Source organism: Pelophylax lessonae, assembly GCF_965119305.1.
Source record: "Pelophylax lessonae genome assembly, chromosome: 1".
Classification (NCBI taxonomy): Eukaryota; Metazoa; Chordata; class Amphibia; order Anura; family Ranidae; genus Pelophylax; species Pelophylax lessonae.
Window position 1 is genome coordinate 614,030,988 of NC_138768.1, and position 17,500 is coordinate 614,048,487.

At 33.5% G+C, this 17,500-nt stretch overlaps 1 protein-coding gene across 2 annotated transcripts in view; it reads left to right on the top strand.

Annotated features, from left to right (window-relative positions):
• Nucleotides 1-17,500, top strand: part of PITX2 (paired like homeodomain 2) — a 25,458-nt gene that overhangs the window by 913 nt on the left and 7,045 nt on the right. Inside the window, exon 2 of one of the 2 annotated variants that reach the window (XM_082243880.1) lies at nt 6,056-6,121. In XM_082243880.1, the coding sequence (XP_082100006.1) occupies nt 6,076-6,121 (46 nt within the window). In that variant the 5' untranslated portion in view covers nt 6,056-6,075. Of the gene's footprint in view, nt 1-6,055; nt 6,122-16,155; nt 16,771-17,500 lie in introns of those variants that run through there. The other variant, XM_082243879.1, reaches the window with a different exon arrangement.

Sequence of the window (17,500 nt, forward strand, 5' to 3'; positions counted from 1 at the left end):
ACCTCTTGTGGTAGAGAATTCCACAATTTTGTAGCCCTTGGTGGATTCTGAATTACCTGATTCATCTTAGTGCAGCTCAATGATGGCAAGCTTTTGATAAGAATAAAATGCCATGGCCCCATGTATTGGATCAGTGTCATAGTATTTTCGCTCCTTCTTTGCATAATCCTGGGGAGTTTTATTATTTTAAGCAGCCCTTTCCACCATGTGTGTCCAGATTCTAGCTTGTGACAGCTATGTCCTGTTCTCAGGGTGGCTACAAAGCTATGTATATATTAACAAAGTCAACTCAAGTACTTTCCCTCAATGTCAGACAAGTTTGTAACAGAAGACAAAGCAAACCCAGATGGTTTGAGATCTGAGGACAGTTAACACGATACTGATATGTGTGAAATATGGCTAAATGTGGCCCAGACATAAAATTACATATCACACTTTTCTTTTTATTATTCACTTCTGCCTCTCCACACATCACAAGTGGAATGTTACAAAACTTGCTTGAAGTCTTACTCTTCATTTATACAGCAGACTTGTCAATAGTGTGTAAAAAAAAAAGGCATTAGGACTAAAGTGGGACTGTTTTTCTATATGGCCTGGAAGCTGAACAGCAGCTGGCTGCAAGAATGTCAATGGCTGAATTTATGTATCTAGCATGGAAGGATATTAAAACACAAAATCGAGTTAAAATTGAGTAGCAGGGTCTCCAGCAGCTTGGTGGTCCCATCTTTTCTACAAGTGTTTACAACATAATGGCACAGTGCTGGAAACAGGCCTGCTAGTCTTCTTATTACCATCCTGTGAACTCACACTGTTCACACATTACATGCAGCTACCTGTATGATCCCTGTCTGCTGTCAGCTATACAGGTGAGGGTATCTACAGGGAAACATAAACACATCTGTGTGGGAATATATACTCCTCTTTACTGGAATAACATCCGCCTAGGGAGGTCATCCCATGGATGTCACCTTATGGTATTAATATTATTATTAGTAGTAATAATAAAAATAGTAATAATAATAAAAACATTATTATTATTGTTGCTATCATTTTTATTGTATTATAATTATTATTATTATTATTATTATTATTATTATTACTATTAATATTATTATTGATATTATTATTAATATTATTTAAAAAAATATGAGGATGATAGCATATTAGAGGTAAAATAGGATTGCAAAATTGTTAGTATTTTTTTTTTTTCTTTTTTGCAAGTCTCTACATTAGTCACCTACTGCTGATTGCTTTATAGACAATACAATACCTGTTAATCATTTAATAAGTCTATCCATCTTATCTCATATCTCTGCAATAAACTAGACACAACTTAGCGTTGTGCCCATTATATAATATACACTGTGATTTCACCAGGGATGTATCCTAGTTGAACAATTACAAAGAATAATTAAAAGTAATCTATACTAGCTAGTTTACAAAAATAGTGTGTGTGTTAATTTAATTTATGGGTGCTTTCACTTATTCATATTCTCTAGAACATATAAATTTATAAACACACAAAACACGCACAAAAAAAGGTATTTATTTGTATTATTATTTTCAAGGCTGTATAGGATCCTACATCAGGGTACAATAATAGGTGGTACAATGAATACTGCACAATGATTTTAATAGGACAGAATGCATAAAAGGTTACTTTGTAATTACATAGACTATTGTGCAATGTTTCTTACAGGACACGAGAGCAGAAAACGTTATTTTTTTTTTTTTAAGTAAAAGTACACTAGAGAATATTGTACAATGCTTCTTTCAAAACACAATAGCTGAAAGGTTATTTTGTGCTTGTTACACTGTTGTATGTATGGCCATAGATGGGTAATGTATGTATTGTATGGCCAGCTATGACCAAGTACAATGGTTTTATAGGGCACGAGTGCAAAAAAAAAGTTATTTTGTGATTGTTACACTTTTGTATGTATCACCATAGATGGATCATGCATGTATTGTATGGCCAGCTATGACCACGACTATTGTACAATGGTTCTATAGTACACGAGAGCAGAAAATTTTTATTTTGTTAAAGGTACACTAGAGAATATTGTACAATATTTACAGGACACAAGAGCAGGGAAGGGTATTTTGTGATGGTGGATATTGCACAATGTAGTAAGAGAAAAAAAGTTATTTTGTTAAAGAAACACTCTGAATACTGTACACATTTTCTTGAAGGGCATAGGAGAAAAAGTTATTTTGTGATAGATGCACCAACAATGAATATTGTACAATGTTACATGACACAAGAGCAGAAAAGACTATTTGCAATGGTCACACTGTAACTAATAGAGAAAATTGTACAATGTTACAGAACATAAAAGAGGAAAAGTTTTTTTTTTTTTTTTTTTTTTTTTGTCAAATGCACAGTGTGAGACTAAACATGCTTTGCTTCTTACAGCACACAACAGCAAAAAGGTTTTTTTTTGTTTTTTTGTTTTTTTTGTTTTTGTGATAGGTACACAGTAAGACAAGTGGATATTGTACAATTTCTTACAGGAAGAAACAACAGAAAAGTTAATTTAGTGATGAATATATTATAAGACTTGGATATTGGACAATATTTTTTACAAAACGCAGCAGCAGAAAGGTTACTTTGTGATTCATACACTATAGACTAACAGTGAATATTGTACAAAAATTTTTACAGGACAAAGCAGCAAAAAATTGTATTTTTTTGATGTATATACACTATAGACTGATAGTAATTATTGTACAATATTTTTTTTACAGGACACAGCAGCATCAAATATTATTTTGCGATACATATACTATAGACTGACAGTGAATATTGTACAATATTTTTTACAGGACACAGCAGAATAAAATAATATTTTGTGATACATATACTATAGACTGACAGTGAATATTGTACAATATTTTTTTTACAGGACACAGCAGCATAACATATTATTTTGTGATACATATACTATAGACTGACAGTAAATATTGTACAATATTTTTTACAGAACACAGCAGTATAAAATATTATTTTGTGATACATACACTATAGACTGACAGTAAATATTGTACAATATTTTTTACAGAACACAGCAGTATAAAATATCATTTTGTGATACATACACTATAGACTGACAGTAAATAGTGTACAATATTTTTTACAGAACACAGCAGTATAAAATATTATTTTGTGATACATACATTATAGACTGACAGTAAATATTGTACAATATTTTTTACAGGACACAGCAGTATAAAATATTATTTTGTGATACATACATTATAGACTGACAGTAAATATTGTACAATATTTTTTACAGGACACAGCAGCATAAAATATTATTTTGTGATGCATATACTATAGACTGACAGTAAATATTGTACAATATTTTTTTTATACAGGACACAGCAGCATAAAATATTATTTTGTGATACATACACTATAGATTGACAGTAAATATTGTACAATATTTATTTTACAGGACACAGCAGCTTAAAATATTATTTTGTGATACATACACTATAGTCTATCAGTAAATATTGTACAATATTTTTTACAGGACACAGCAGCAGAAAATGATATTTTGTGGTAGACACACTATAATAATTAGTGAACACTGTACAATGTTTCTTTACAGAACCCAAGAGCAGAACAAGACTATTTGCAATGGTCACAGTGTAAATAATCGTGATCATTTTACAATGTCCCATGCAGAATATATAACCAGAAAATGTTACTTTGTTATAGGTACCCTGTAATAATTATAGTGAATATTGTACATTGTTTCCTAGCAGAAAATAATATTTTGTGATAGATATGTCAGTATTCTACCATATCCCTAAAGGGCACACGAGTAGATGATTTCAATGGTCACATTGTAACTAAAAGGGAATATTGTACAATTTTTCTTACAGAATATACAAAGAAAAAGGTTATTTTATCAAAGGTACCCTGAATATTGTACATTATTTATTACAGGCTAATAAAGCAGGAAATGTTATTTTGTGGTGGCCACAGAGCCCCAGTAACAAATAGTACAATGCCTCTTACAGAGCAGAGAAGTCAATTATGTGATAGTGACACTAAAAAAACGAATATATGTAATATTTGAGACAACATAAGAAAGAGATCAGAGAGAACGTGTGAAAGTGAAAAGTGCTGACCCTGCCATAGGTTATCTAAAAATGATTCTTGTAATAATTAGGCCCCAGCTCCCAGTCAGCAGTAAGCATCAATCCAGACATCAAGTAATCATTCAGCCAATGCAGACATAAAAGGAGAGAAGAAAAAAAAAGATTACCGAGATGATGACATGCAAATTTCCCCCGAAATTATCATAAGTAAACATTCCAATCCTGGGCTAATAAAATCCCATCTGTGTTACTTCATATCGAGTTAGTAGAGAGCTGTGATAATGAATTTTGTAATATCTCAGGAACAGACATCTCAATCAGGCACTAATCCTGAGATTTTACTGCAGAATCATTCAAAGATGGGGCAGCCAAACTTCTGCTTCTCTTTGGCACAAGCCTGGGAAAAAACACAGGAGAGACTGGAAAAAAAGAGAAAGGGAAAAAAAAAATTGAGTGAAGATAGTAAACATGGTCCTGCTTCCTAGGGTGGTGGGAGGATCAGGAGTATGCACAGTGATTACTGCTCACTGGTTCTATTACACTGATTAATTGTTCTCACACCACAAGTGAGCAATCACTGACTTCATCCTAATTAACACTGATGTACAAAGCACAAACAACTTCTCTCTACATCATGGGGAGTAACTTGTCAGTGCTACCAAATATCACTGGGCTGATGGACTAAAGAGATCTTGGGGGTGATTTACTAAAACTGGAGAGTGCAAAATCTGGTGCAGCTGTGCATGGTAGCCAATCAGCTTCTAACTTCAGCTTTTTCAATTAAAGCTGGCCATACACGTTCAATTTTCTTGCACAGTTTTCCTTTAGATTTACTAAACATGTGAGGTCAAAACTAAACAACTTTTAATTATATTTATATCCAATTAGGCAAGCCCTTGCACTACATAGTTTAGAGTAAATCTAAAGGAAAATTTGTGCAAGACAAATAAAAATGTATAGCCAGCCTAAGATTTGCCAAAAAATATATATATATATTTGGAAGCTGATTGGTTTCTATCCAGAGCTTCGCCAAATGTTGCACTCTACAGTTTTAGTAAATCAACCCCATTAACTTCTATTCCCATCAAATATGATAAGGTGACATTTTTTTGCCCTTTTTCTACTTGGGCACATTGATTATAGCCCAAGATAGACGTGGTATTTCTGTTACTAAACACATAAATAATATTTTAAGGCTATTTTTCCATGACATGTGGTCACTTCTAATACCCAACCAGGGTCTGGAGGACTAATACAAAATATCTGACCCTGATTGGTTGTTTAAGTGAACCCAAACTAGGGCCCTGCTGCTAAATTAGCCCCAGTGTGTGTATGTTTCACAATGGCGTTTGTTATCTCTATTGTTCCAGTATTTATAGCACAAAATAAAAATGGATTTCAATGGACACTTATAGGCTGATATCTAACCTAGGTGGACCCTTATTAATTGAAATGTAATTGAACAAATGAGTAATGGACAAGCCAGTGCTTTCTACAATTAGCTAATGTTTTCCTGGAAGGTAATGGCGTTAATTAATCATGAGATATGCAGCCTGCAGCTTGTAAAATTACATTGATATCTGGCCATATATTCTTGTAGAAAGAGAAAGAAAGAAGAGAGAGAAAGAGAGAGAGAGAGAGAGAGAGAAAGAAAGAAAGAAAGAAAGAAAGAAAGAAAGAAAGAAAGAAAGAAAGAAAGAAAGAAAGAAAGAAAGAAAGAAAGAAAGAAAGAAAGAAAGAAAGAAAGAAAGAAAGATAGAGAGGGGGAAGAAAGAAAGAAAGAAAGAAAGAAAGAAAGAAAGAAAGAAAGAAAGAAAGAAAGAAAGAAAGAAAGAAAGAAAGAAAGAGAGAGTGGGGAAAAAGAAAGAAAGAAAGAATTGATTTACAGTGAATTACAGGTATCCATGAAAATCACGGTTTCCCTTACTTTTCCAATATTTTCCAGATTAAGAGGCAACAAAGAAAATGGAGTCTAACTGTCGCAAGCTGGTGACAGCCTGTGTCCAATTAGGTAAGAAGCATTTTTTCATTGTATGGATGTGAAGAGGTGACTGTGGAGAATGGAGATTTCTATGTATAGTTTTGTGTAAAATCTGAATTGGAAATTGGAAGCGGTTGTTCCATTAGTGCGAGAAATTGCATAGACTTGGGTTAGACTGGGAACTGGTGACCCCCAGACTGGGACAGAGGTCAGTCTCCCCTCCTCCTGCTGTAAGCCCCATGTCTAAATCTCCTTTCTGTCTGAAATGTGCAGCTCAGCCCTTTGCAGTGGAGAGCCTCTTCTCTAAGGGAACCTGATATGAACAGAGGGGACTTCTCTGCTGTATGGGGACTCAATGGGACTGGCGAGCCGGGCGACATCAAAGCACCGCTTCTAGGATGTTTTAATTAGCCTTACAAGGACCTACAACCGACCGGGCAGAAAAAGAACTCATTATTATTAGTTTTTTTTTTATATATATACAAAAACTGGAAACCTTGCCATCAAGGTATCTTATTATTGGCTTCATTTTATATATATTATATAGTATAGTATAAAGTATTGATATGTTTCTGCATAGAATACCTAATAATGCAGATAGCCTAGCTCGTAAACGGGGTCATATAACCCAGCAACCTATTAGCTTTGATAATTATGGTGATGGCTATTATTATTTTATTACCATTATCTAATATTTGTTTATAAATGTATAAATATTAGTAATAACAATGGGCCATTGGATTTCTTGATATCTACAATTTTTTTGCAAAACTGGCGCTTTTGGTATTTTCAATTTAATTTTTTTTTTTTTTTTTTTTTGAGGCTCAGGATGCAGATGGCACTAATAAGGAATGATTTATAAAAGTGGTCATATTTGTTGAGATGGTCCAATGTATGTGTCCACTTCAAAATCATGTACAACGCAAGGGAATAAAGGGGGGTCACTCTCCAGGATTGTGTATTTTAAGGAAACTGGGTTGCTCTGATTCAGTAAAAAAAAAAAAAAAAAATCACCCTTTCAGTATTACCGACCTGAGTATACTTTAGTGGCGCTGAATAGAAGCCACTATTGTACTTGGGTCAGCAGGCTATCTCCAGAAATGATCCTATGGCGCACTCTGCTGGCAGACATAGGTAACAGCTAGATGTAAACGAACAAATTTCCTATTTCTTTCAGGCAATGATGTTGTAACCGAATTCTATCTATCTATCTATCTATCTATCTATCTATCTATCTATCTATCTATCTATCTATCTATCTATCTATCTATCTATCTATCTATCTATCTATCTATCTATCTATCTATCTATCTATCTATCTATCTATCTATCTATCTATCTATCTATCTATCTACCTATCTATCTATCTAAAAGATAGGCAATATTCTGTAGGCCAATGTTAGTATTTTATGAGCATAGTTCAGCATCCTACTTTATCCATACCATTGTGTACATTATCAATACATAATTTATAGGTTCTGGGTATATCTATCTATCTATCTATCTATCTATCTATCTATCTATCTATCTATCTATCTATCTATCTATCTATCTATCTATCTATCTATCTATCTATCTATCTATCTATCTATCTCTATATAGATATACTGGTACAGTTTCAGATTTTTTTTTTCATTCATAAGAGGAATTTATTAACTGCAATCAATAATGCAATATCTATCTATCTGTCTATCTATCTATCTATCTATCTATCTATCTATCTATCTATCTATCTATCTATCTATCTATCTATCTATCTATCTATCTATCTATCTATCTATCTATCTATCTATCTATCCCTATCTTATCGATTGGTGATCTCTCTCTCTCTCTCTCTCTCTCTCTCTCTCTCTATTATAGCCAACACTCATCTGTCCTGCCCTCCTCCTAATTTTGACTTGAGAAACTGATATATATATATATATATATATATATATATATATATATATATATATATGTATATGTATATATGTATATATATATATATATATATATATATATATATATATATATATATATATATATATATATATATATATATCAGTTTCTTAAGTCAAAATTAGGGGTTGGCTTACTTTTTTTTGTTAATTTCCCCTAATTCTAATTGCTTAAAGTGACAAGCAGGAGCTTACTCCATTAGTACACCCGACGCATAGCTGTGAAAAAGTACAGTATAGTAAATGAGATAGAATCTTCTTATCCACCCAGATAAGCTGAGATCAGTATCTGTATTTTTACCCTGAGGGATATTTGGTAACATCTCAGCAATTAAAAGCATAGGTCCACCCCTATTATTTAAGAAGTACGGTGAAGGATAATTGCAGTAAATAATGTTACATACAAGTAATCGCAGCTTCAATGTACACTTGTCCATGGCAAGTCCTTTTAACCCTCTCTGTGCCAACCTCCTTGACTGCACTGGCTCTGACTGCAGAGTTCTGCTGTGTGAACTGTCACAGGATAAAACAGACAGGACATGTTTTATCCAGCATTATGCCCCATACACACGTGCAGATTATCTGCAGACTTTTGTCTGCAGACTTACCAAAACCATATAATATGAGGTCAAACCTAAACACTTTCAATTTGTATGCAATCCGGCAGGCCCTTGCACTACATAGAAAAGGTAAGTCTGCAGACAAAAGTCTGCAGATAATCTGCACGTGTGTATGGGGCTTTAGACAAGATCGTTACACCGATTTGAAGTTTGCCTCTGTAGTTAGCGCTACTACTTGCTATAAAAATTATTTTTTTGATAATGATAAATAATAGATAATTGAGAAAAAATAAGGGAGCAAGCTGAACAATAGGCGGATGCTTCAGTTCTGCATTCGCTTGTATCCAGATTCACCTATAAATCGAGAGTGTTATTTGTGTGCTCCCTAATTCATCGATCTAATAATATTTCCCTCCTCTGTATCCTCTAACAATAAGAACTACTTATTGTCTAATGTATTTTAGAGATACATGTATACGTTGTCTGTCTGGTAATATATACTATATGTTGCATTTCTTTTTCTTAAAATTTTATATTTAATTTATGTATTTATTTTATCTTTATTATTATAGAGATTTTTTGTTGTCTACCTGTTCATTTTGTTTTATCGAAATGAAGGTAAACGCTGTATTAAAAATATCAAATTTATTCAAAACTGTGGATAACAGCAAAAAAAAAAAAAAGAAAGAAATCAAGCTAATTGCGCATTTCATTTACATAATATGTAACTAAAATTCATCGGAATGTATATAGAAAACCAAGAGAAAAGGAGACTGGGGAGTATGAACCAAGGCAGCCAATCAAATTGCAGCTGCTGTGTTTCTTGTGCAGTTTGGAAAACTGAATCGAAATCTGATTGGTTGCCACGGGAAAGACCCCTATTTTTTCTTTGTTACTCTTATATGCTATTTCTGTTGTCTTTTTTTTTTTTTTTTTTTTAATAAGCTTAATACTTCTGACTTAGAAAAAAAACAACATTAATTAAGGTCGATTTAATTAGAAGCATGGTCAAATATGTGACAGCACTACTTGGAAGTCTCTCCAGGAAAACCATTTTCTCCTAGCTGTTTTCTTTTTTTTCCCCCTGCTTACCAATAATATATGCAAGTGTAGCTGGGCTGACTCGAGGGAATGAGAATGTATAAGGAAAGATGTTGGCGTGAGCAGGAATATACTAATGGAACAATCTGATGTCTGCTTAATCCTATGTAAAAAGCATTGTCTTTTGCCTAATATTGACTGAATGGTAATTAATGGCTCTCCATCCAGGAGAATGGGCAGTAATCCGGCCTTGTGTGAGAGAGGGAAAGACAATGTTATCAGACAGCAGAGGCCCCAGCAGCACCAATTTATCTATTCAGAGAATATTACTCCAATAATCTGTAGAAATTACAAGGGAAGGGCTACAAGGGGCAACAGGCAGTACATTAACCTGAAGTATCTGCTAACAGCTACCTGTGTAATAAAGTGTGTAATACATTTTATTATATGTTAGTCCTAAAGCTGCTTCTTTGACATCCTATAGAAAGATATTTGTATAAATGAAAATATGTTTAAAAAATGTTTTATAGCCTTCATTGCACCTGTCATTTGTACAGTACATAAAAAGGACCTATTTCATTAATTTGATTCATTTTAAACAATGTTCATTTGAACCATCATTTCTCTTTTACTACGTTGCCAATGTTCAGCTATAGCAGCATGTGCCTGGGTTCAATATATATATATATATATATATATATATATATATATATATATATATATATATATATATATATATATATATATAGTAAACCATGTATTTAAATAGTGCAGCGAGTATGTGATGGAAAAGGTCCCCACTGGCCAGGAACGATTTGGCTTAAAATACTGAATAATAGTGGCTCTACCAGCTATACAACACTGCTGTTGGCTATACTTGTCTGCATGCGGTAGTTCTCACTTGGAGAAACTTGTTCCACCTTAGCAGATCTGGGCGTGATATTGGATAAACACACCTGTGACACTATATAAAAATGTACTCATTGTTAATTGCACAGCTCACAGTGTAATAGACTTGTTAATTGGGTTGTGATTAATAATCAGGTACAATTAGGTGTGTGGTATGTTTGTGCATGCTTGCAGGCTGCAGTGTAAATTTAGGCTCTGTGCACACTGGGCTTAGAAAACGCTGCTACTACAGGAGTTTTGTGTTTTGCCTGTAGCTCAGTGTTATCCTATGTGTCCATGCACATTGGGACGATTACATTGTGAGGTCAGCTTTAAAGGCAGAAAAAAAAACCCTTGGTTTGTGTTTCTGGTTGGAGCTTTCCGGCAGAAAAAAAAAACTCCTAAACTCGTCTAAACTATGTACAAAAAACACTCTATGAGCATTTTCTTCTGCCAAGGGAATAAGATTTTTTTTAAAGCCCGGTGTGCATATTATTATTATTATTATTATTATTATTAAATATTATTATTATTATTATCATTTTCAATTTTTTATTTAATTTGGATCATAGGTCCCATTGAAGTTAATAAAAAAAAAAGATTTGGGAGTAGTAGTTTTTTTTTTTTTTTTTTTTTTTTGGTTTTTTTTAGGTCTCTGCCAATAATTTATTACACCACTGCTGTTAGTTCTGATTTATGTGCCCATATATCGTAAAAATTACAAAGTATCATTTATTCTTAAATGGATATGATGAGTGAAGGCAATACCTATTTGTATTTATATTTATGGACAATAACATGAATATGTTAATATAATAACACACACATATATATATATATATATATATATATATATATATATATATATATATACATACATATATATATATATGTGTGTGTGTGTGTTATGTGTGTGTGTGGGTGTGTGTGTGTGGGTGTGTATATATATATATATATATATATATATATATATGTGTGTGTGTTATGTGTGTGTGTGTGTGTGGGTGTATATATATATATATATATATATATATATTTTTTTTTTTTTTTTTAGAATTTGGTGTTTATGTATTTTTTAATATTACACCCTAATTAACAAAATGTGTCTGTGGGGTGTATGTGCAAGCAAAATCTAATTGATGATGATAATTAACATTATTATTCGTTAATTAAACTCCATCCAAAAAAAAAGCGTGTTAATGTAATTTACTGTAATATACAGATCTAAAGGTAGCACTCATTCGGGTAAATCTATAACATGCCATGGCATGAGAAAACGGGTGTACCACTTCCATGGTGAATAGTGTGTGATTTCTAGGCCTTGTTGTATAGAATTATGCGCAGGGATTTCAGATGATCTGTTAATATTAATTATGAATCCCGCAGGCATTGCCAGCTCTGTGTATATGGAGGAGGGCAGGACAGATGAGAGTTGGCTATACATATTCACATTTGTTTGAGTTTGTTTATTCAATGTGACATCGCTTTGCCTGGTATGAAATATGTTGCCACTGAGCTCATAAAGCTACTTTCTGGTTTACCTTTTATCTTATGTCACTTTCAAGTGGGTACTCATGTGTAGCTCTGCCTATACTGCTACAATTTAATCTCACGTAAGAGGTAATTTACTAAAGTTACAGTATTGTACTGACAGAGAAAAAAAAATATATATATACATATATATATATATACATACATATATCATTCAGAGTAGATATTCATAAAAATGTTGCCCACCCAAATTCCCCGGTTTCCCCTTGACCATGGAAGAATGGAGACAATATCTGCACTTTTGCTTTAGCATTGTTTGTCCCAGATTTCTTAGTGCCCAAATTTACTAAAGGATCGTGTAGCGATGTAACTATTCACAATACAGGTAAAGCTGCGTTCCTCACTTCAATTAAGGCAAGAAAAGCCCTGTTTTTTTATTTTTTTATTTTTTTTTTTATTTTTTTTCCTTACATGTGTGATTGGGTATTTCAATCGGACACAGCTTCACCTTATTGAGAGCAAATACTTGGTTGAGTGAAAGTTTACTTCTTTAGTAAATTGGCCTGTCTCATTCTGCAATTGGTTTGTCTCTGGGATTAAAAATAAAAATCTCTGAGACCGGGTTGATATTTTAAACTAAACTAGACTATAAAAAATGTAATAGATACTTTTCTAAGGCACCCCACGTCATTCCACATTACCTACACAACACATTATAGGATTGATATCAATAGTAAGCTATTTCCTTAATTCATAGGCCCTGGCCAGGGAAGCTTACCATCAGATGGTAATGTCCAGATCCAATATGGGTAGGTAGGTAGGTAGCTCAGACACTGACAGGTTTGTAAAACGTACAATTTAATTGCACACTTTCTGCACGATTCATTCTAAATCTACAAACCACTGTTTAGTGGTGGAGGGGGGGCTACAAAAAATATTTTCAATAATCTGGATACATTTTTTCAATTTTTATCCAATCAGGTAAACCTTCACGGTTAAAAGGCTATTGGGAAATCTAAAGGATATCTTACAATATGTAAGGTGTGTGTGGTCCAATTTGCAGCTCCGAGATAGAATGGCCGTTTATGTGATATCTCTATGTACAGAGCTGTCAATGAATTCCTCGAATCATCTCCTCCATATCTCTTGCCCTGAAGAAGCCCCCCCCCCCCTTTCTAAACTGTCGCTAATGTCAAAGGACAGCTATACATAATACAATAATAGTTGGAGATTGATCCAAATTCATATTGACTTTGTTATAGGTCATCAGCTGCAGTGCAAAAAGGGGAAATATTTACTTTTCACGTATAGTTTTATGATCCCTGAGAATTAAAGGGAATTCAATAAGAAAACGGCTAGGACAGGTTTAAACCCCCCCAATTTGAAAGACTTAAGCAAATTAGAGACTTATCAGATTAAAAAACACTCCAAAATGGAAAGGGAATTGTCTCTATCGAGGCGTTGGGTGGTTGGAGAGCTTTTGTGCCAAATCTCATGGATAAAACAGGGAATTTAAGTAACAGATAATGAACACAATCCAGATTAATCCAAGGTGATTTTATTTCCCATTCTCCGACTGATAAAGAGCAGTGGATGGAAAGACAGATGGGTGGGAGATAGATAGATAGATAGATAGATAGATAGATAGATAGATAGATAGATAGATAGATAGATAGATAGATAGATAGATAGATAGATAGATAGATAGATAGATAGATAGATAGATAGATAGATAAATAGATAGATAGATAGATAGATAGATAGATAGATAGATAGATAGATAGATAGATAGATAGATAGATAGATAGATAGATAGATAGATAGATAGATAGATAGACAGTGGAATGGGTTGGTGTCTCCTTTAATCATTTTTGACATCTGTCTTGATTGAAGATCTTCATTGCAATACTTTTTCCAGGTCCTGTCAATGTCAAATTATAAGTCGGGGGAGGGGCAAGGAATGGCAGACCAGTCACAAAGCCTTTTTTTATTGCCCTGTTTAGCGATGACTGGAGACTCCTATAGCGCTCAATGTACATACATGGAATATAAAGTCCAAAATTGCGCTGCATTAAATAGGAAATATCCCCCACCCCATCTCACCAGAGCTAAACGCATAAAATTGTCACAGGATATAATATGCTGGAATTTTGTACTGTCTTTACATGTCTGCAAAAATACACAAAGCCACTGTGAAAAAGGTCAGGTCCTCAGCCATCAGGGCCCAATCAGATTCCCACATTTCAGCTGACGTTCTGGCTGTTTAATGTCTATGTTTATGGGACATTTTGCTACCATGGCACCATAAATAGAGAAAAGCAGGAATTGAGGGGGTTTGAAATAGGGATGCACCCCTCTTATGTATTTATTCCATTTATGTTGCACACTGTGCGACATGGCATTATTGATTGCAGCTAATAAATCCCTCTTATCTGTTTGGAATACAAATAAAAAAAAATCAGGGACTAAAAAAAAAATCTATCTATCTATCTGTCTATCCATCCATCCATCCATCTATCTCCATATATATCTATATAGATACTGATTTATACAGTCTCAGATTATTTTTTATATCATGCATAAGAGGAATTTATTAGCTGCAATCAATAATGCAATGTCTATCTATCTATCTATCTATCTATCTATCTATCTATCTAAATGTGTGTGTGTGTGTGTGTGTGTGTGTGTGTGTGTGTGTGTGTGTGTGTGTGTGTGTGTGTGTGTGTGTGTGTGTGTGTGTGTGTGTGTTTTGCATTACACATATGGCAATTACATTATTGATTGCAGCTAATAAATCCCTGTTGTGTAATGGATAAAAAAGATCAGAGACTGTAAAAAAAAATATATATATATATCTATATATGTATATATATATATATATATATATATATATATATATATATATATATACATATATATATATATATATATATATATATATATATATATAGATAGATAGATAGATAGATAGATAGATAGATAGATAGATAGATAGATAGATAGATAGATCATTACACATATGACTGCAGACAATAAATGCCTATCTTGTAAAATTAAATATATATATATATATATATATATATATATATATATATATATATATATATATATATATATATATATATATATATATAACACACACATATATATGTATATATATATGTGTGTGTGTGTGTGTGTGTATATATACATATATATATAATAAATATATATTAATTAAATATGTGTGTACACATATATATATATATATATATATATATATATATATATATATATATATATATATATATATATATATATATATAGCATTACACATAACAATTGCATTATTGATTGCTGCTAATAAATCCCTCTTATTTCTTGGGTAAAAAAAAAAAAACAGCTACTGTAAAACATGTATGTATGGAGATAGATAGATAGATAGATAGATAGATAGATAGATAGATAGATAGATAGATAGATAGATAGATAGATAGATAGATAGATAGATAGACATTGCATTATTGATTGCAGCTAATAAATTCCTCTTATGCATGATATAAAAAATAATCTGAGACTGTATAAATCAGTATCTATATAGATATATATGGAGATAGATGGATGGATGGATGGATAGACAGATAGATAGATAGATAGATAGATATTGATATGCAATTGCTTGTAATATATATATATACCCCAACCTAACTGGCAATATAAAGCTAACACAGGCTGATTAGTGATGGTGTGCTATATTTTATAACCTGCAATACCTTTGTACTGACTCCTATAGACTGATCTACACTATAATTGTACACAGTGTAGGGTCTGCAGTGGGTAAATTGCCTGGAAGATCCTGTCTTGGTCCGGGTCGCTCGCCTTATCTTGGCTCAGGCTGGATGCAGGATTCGCCCCTTCTTGACAATCCTGTATGAAGAAATCATGCTCTGCAGGCCCGCCCCTCTCTAGTGCGGATTGGTGTCTATAATTACGGTAGCTCCGTCCATTGGGCATGTGTCAGTGTTCGGAGAGTCAGGGGAGGCTGTGATTGGCCGAGACGCGCAGCGCTGGGTGTGCGACAGAGGGAGGGGGGAAGCTGGAGCTGACGTCACACCTCTGGGTAGGACAAATCTCTGGTTTTAAGATGTTAGTCAAACAGGGAAGCGAGTGAGCCTTGGCCGAATCTCCATTGTGACTTGTGTAAGTGCAGCTGTGAGCAGTGAAGGGAAGCAGCCTCTCCCAGTGACAGTGTACAGGTCTGTGCCCAGCTCTATGATGTCTGATGCCCAGTGCCTCCTGCAGCACAATATAATAGGAGCCTAATGACGGCAGTGGACTCAGCACGACTTAAAAGTAAGGCTCCTTAAGCCTTGCACTTAACAAGTGACTTGCTGAAACTATTCCACCAAAGCCTGTGCACCAGTCGCCGCTAGATTGTGGTGCCACCAGTCGGACACACAGTGGAATTGAATTTCATTGCAAGCTGCAAAGAAGATTTCTTTCACTTCTTCTTTTTTTTCTGACTTGGATATTTTTTGAATATTGGAAGTGTCCTCAGTAATACACATTTTATCGATGAACTCTATGAAAGACCCTTTACATTTGGATCCTTTGAGCGGGAGTAAGCTGGCTTCAGCCTCTTCCCATCATCATCACCATCATCATCATCCTCAGGCGGTGACCCTGGTCTCCATGGCTTCCTCCCTGGGGCAGCGCTCGGTGGAGTGTAAGCAAAGATTGGAGGTCCATACTATTTCAGACACCTCCAGTCCAGAGGCTGCAGGTAAGAGTCGGGCCCAACCACACACAGCCCTAACTTAGATGGGGAGTAAAGGCCAATTTTATTATATGTCACTCATCAGAAATATGGGGAAAACATTTATTATCGCTAGCTATGTTCTGATTGGGTGTGAGATTCATTTTACTTTGAGAAGGCAGGGGAAAATTGGCCTGATTTACCAACATAGAAAATGTCTTTATAGCCTGTGCTCACCCCTGTAAGGTTGGGAGATTGTTTGATTTTTATAAATATTAATATTATTACAACTATTATTGCTATTATTATTACCATTATTTTTATTATTAATATTTTACCATTATTATTATTACTTCTATTAATATGATGAATATTGCTATTAATATTATCATGACCATTATTATTATTACTTCTATTAATATGATGAATATTGCTATTAATATTATCATGAACATTATTATTATTACTTCTATTAATATGATGAATATTGCTATTATTATTATCATTACCATTATTATTATTACTTCTATTAATATGATGAATATTGCTATTATTATTATCATTACCATTATTAGTATTACTACTACTACTAATATGGTGATGATAATTATTACTATTGTTATTATTATCATTCACCGATTGGTTATTGTAGGCATCAAAAGTCTGCAGCATCCAACTCCATCACTGCAGTCTGAATAACTTTCATTACTAGAACTTGTCCTAAAATGATATTAAACCCCGAAACAAAAATGTATAA